Genomic DNA, 3,153 nt, shown 5'->3' with positions numbered 1-3,153 from the left:
TATGACCAAAATGTTTTAAGTTGTTGTGAATTTAGAATATCTAGCATGATTTTGATGTTTTGACGTTACTATTTGAATATATTTGTTATGGTAGTGTAACTTATTGGGATGAAGAAAGCATGTTTAGATGTAAAAAATGTCAATTTCTAGGGATGATAGTGGTTGGGTTTTCCAAGCATTTTTCTGGGTTTAAGGTAGTGTTTTTGGAAAGAACATTATCTTCATCACGTGATTTAAACTAGTTTTGGTCTATTTATTTGTACTATATAATTTGTTATGTTTGATTAGTTAATAATCTAACGTTTATTTGCATTAATTAATTTTATTTATGAGTTTTATTCTTAGGGTTTCGGTTTTGAACCAAAACCTTCTATGATCAGATCATGATAATTAATTGATAATCAAAGTGAATAGATATCAAATTAAAGAAAGGTTGTCTAAAACAATCAAGATCGAAAAAGATGAAGTTGCAAACAAAATCTGAGCTTGTAGCAGTTCAAGTCAAGAATGAAATAAATCCGATTCTCGCCAGTCTTCTTAATATTTTCTGGAAATTTATAGATCTGGGTTTATATTTCACCAGTCTTCCACGTCCATCCCCAATTTAATTTACAAATCCTAGAACACTTTCTTCTTTACCTAAACCCCATTAATCCCCTATTTTCCAAATCCTAAACCACCATAATACAGGACAGTAATCTAAAAAACCTAAACTGTGTCCACAAAGTATCCAAATTTAGCCAAATTTGTTCTCCACACAATCTTCAAGTGATGGTGTTCGCTCCTAAACTGTTTCCCCTTTCTAATACACTCAATGTCCAAAATGCCAGAAAAGTGACTCTATATAAGGACTGTTCACAAAAATCAAATAATGCTTCTTCACTTCTGTCAAACAAGAATTACACCCAAACATGGATATTTTCTTTTCTTTTCTAAACGGAAAACCTAACCTGCTCAACTTGTATCAACTCTTGAACATCAATGTTATTATCATTTCAGGTCAACTGTTTTATGTTACACCATACTGCATGGTACCATGCTTGGCACACAAATGCAGTTGCTGACAGATAAAAATGCCAATATCCTCTCAGCTACCACATGCACACAAATGCAGTTGCTGACAGATAACAATGCCAATATCCTCTCAGCTACCACATATCGTCACGGATCTTTATTAATTTGCAACAATAAAACAACAGTGTTTGTTATTGCTCTTACTCTATGATAACCTAGCGAATTTCACACATCAAAGGTTAATTGTTAATCTGATTTACACCTATCTTTTTCGACAAGGGAACAGCTACAGAAGTTCTTCGGGTACATAATGGTTCCATTCAATTCATGTTTATTTGGAAACATAAAAAGTGAAAAATACTAGACTATTCTTCACCTTCCTTCTGTTATTTCAGCAAAGAGTGAAAGACTCGGTATACCAGAGCACAACACATTAGACACATATACACATCAATCAATTATTGAAAAGGTGACAATGAATACCTGATCATCATCCATAAACTGACATCCCACCACTTCAAAAACCAATTGCTATACCTCGCTGGTTGTCACAACAGCGCATATATGGTGTCAAAACTCCAAGGAGACCAATAATACAACAGGGTTTCCCAATTTAACAGAATATAAAATTACTGCAACTGGAATTCACTATATCCAGTCCAATTTCTTCACAACCCATTGATGGCATATAAAGCTAAAACGAATCGAACTCAAATGCCTCCACATCCCAAGAATCAGAATCAAACTTCTCATTCTTGACTTGGAATCCATAACTCCCATCCCGTTGCAAGCTCATAACATGAACTTCAGAATTTGAATCTCTCCGATTCTGCAAACCTCTAGTCTTACTAATCCTACTACCATTTTTACTCCTATTATTACCACCAGCATCGAAGTTGGAAATCCCCCCCACTCTTTTCTCTTTCTCAAAACCAACCTGCCCTGAGTCAAATGCATTAAAACCACTCCCAAATCTCCTCTTATTCCCCTTCTTCCTGTGTTTAACATTAATTCTCTTTGCATTCCTCTTATCCATCCCCAATTTTCCATCAGGATTCTCCCCAGACGCGCTCTCTAAAACCGACCCATCCTCATCTTCCCTGCTTAATTTACCACTAACGGACATTCCATCAGTCTCATATTCACTTTCCGCTTCAGTTTCGCTTTCAGTATAGCTTTCTAATTCAGAATCCGGCATTTCACCACTCAATTCACCAAACCCAGAAGCAGAAACCTTCCCATAAGGTTTCACACTATGAACAACACCTTTAGGGAAAAACCGGGCGGAGGGAACCCCATCAGGGGTCTCAAACAACTGGGGTCCATCTCTTTCACTCCACAAATCAAACCCTCCTGGTTTCTGAAAGCGGTCGGCCAAAACCTTAACTTGTTCATCAGCACCAACAGAAAACAACTTGGGTGCTTTCTGAACAACTTCCCAAGGACGCTCTAATTCAGAAACAGAGGCTTTGAGCTCTGCCCTTTTTCTCATTTCGTAAATCTGTCTCTCCCGAGAAAGCCTAGCCTTTAGGAGTTGTTTAGCTTTGTTTTTTTGCATTCGTTTCCACTGCCACTTGGAGACTCCTCCTGGGTATGTTCTTGGGCCTCCACCCATTCGAATTATTGAGGTTTTGCGAGGGAGAGTGAGGCTCAAGGGTTTTCGAAAGAAGAGGGGGTTTTGGGATGAGAGGGTTTTATAGAAAGAGAGGTGCGTTGGGATTGAGAGAGAAGATGACATTATTGAGGGTTTTAGGATGCTTGATTCTTTCGGATGTTTGCAGTTGAAGGAAATGCAATGAAGGGAGAGGAGGAGGAGGTTGTGGCTTTTGAATGTTTTTCTAGTAGATAATATTGGGGTAAATTCAGGAACGATAATGGATATTTGAATTTTTTTTATAATTATTTTATTTTTGGGTAAAAAAAATAAATAACTATAAATTATTTATTAAGTTTTGGGTATTAATAAATATTTATTATCTACTATTATTTATTAATCAATAAAAATAATATATATATATATATATATATTAAATAATAAAATAATAAATATCATATATCATATATCATATATATATTAAATGATAAAATAATAAATATTATTTATATTTATTTATTTTATGTCAATATATATATATATAT

At 35.1% G+C, this 3,153-nt stretch overlaps 1 protein-coding gene across 1 annotated transcript; it reads right to left on the bottom strand.

Annotated features, from left to right (window-relative positions):
• Positions 1-1,301: 1,301 nt before the first annotated feature.
• On the bottom strand, positions 1,302-2,861 carry LOC133677648 (uncharacterized). Its single transcript, XM_062099766.1, has one exon. The coding sequence runs from the start codon at positions 2,750-2,752 to the stop codon at positions 1,709-1,711; it is 1,044 nt and encodes a 347-aa protein (XP_061955750.1). The 5' UTR covers positions 2,753-2,861; the 3' UTR covers positions 1,302-1,708.
• Between the last annotated feature and the right edge of the window lie 292 nt (positions 2,862-3,153).

The sequence above is a fragment of the Populus nigra genome, chromosome 17 (assembly GCF_951802175.1).
Source record: "Populus nigra chromosome 17, ddPopNigr1.1, whole genome shotgun sequence".
Lineage (NCBI taxonomy): Eukaryota > Viridiplantae > Streptophyta > Magnoliopsida > Malpighiales > Salicaceae > Populus > Populus nigra.
This window is presented reverse-complemented; position numbering and strand designations above follow the sequence as displayed.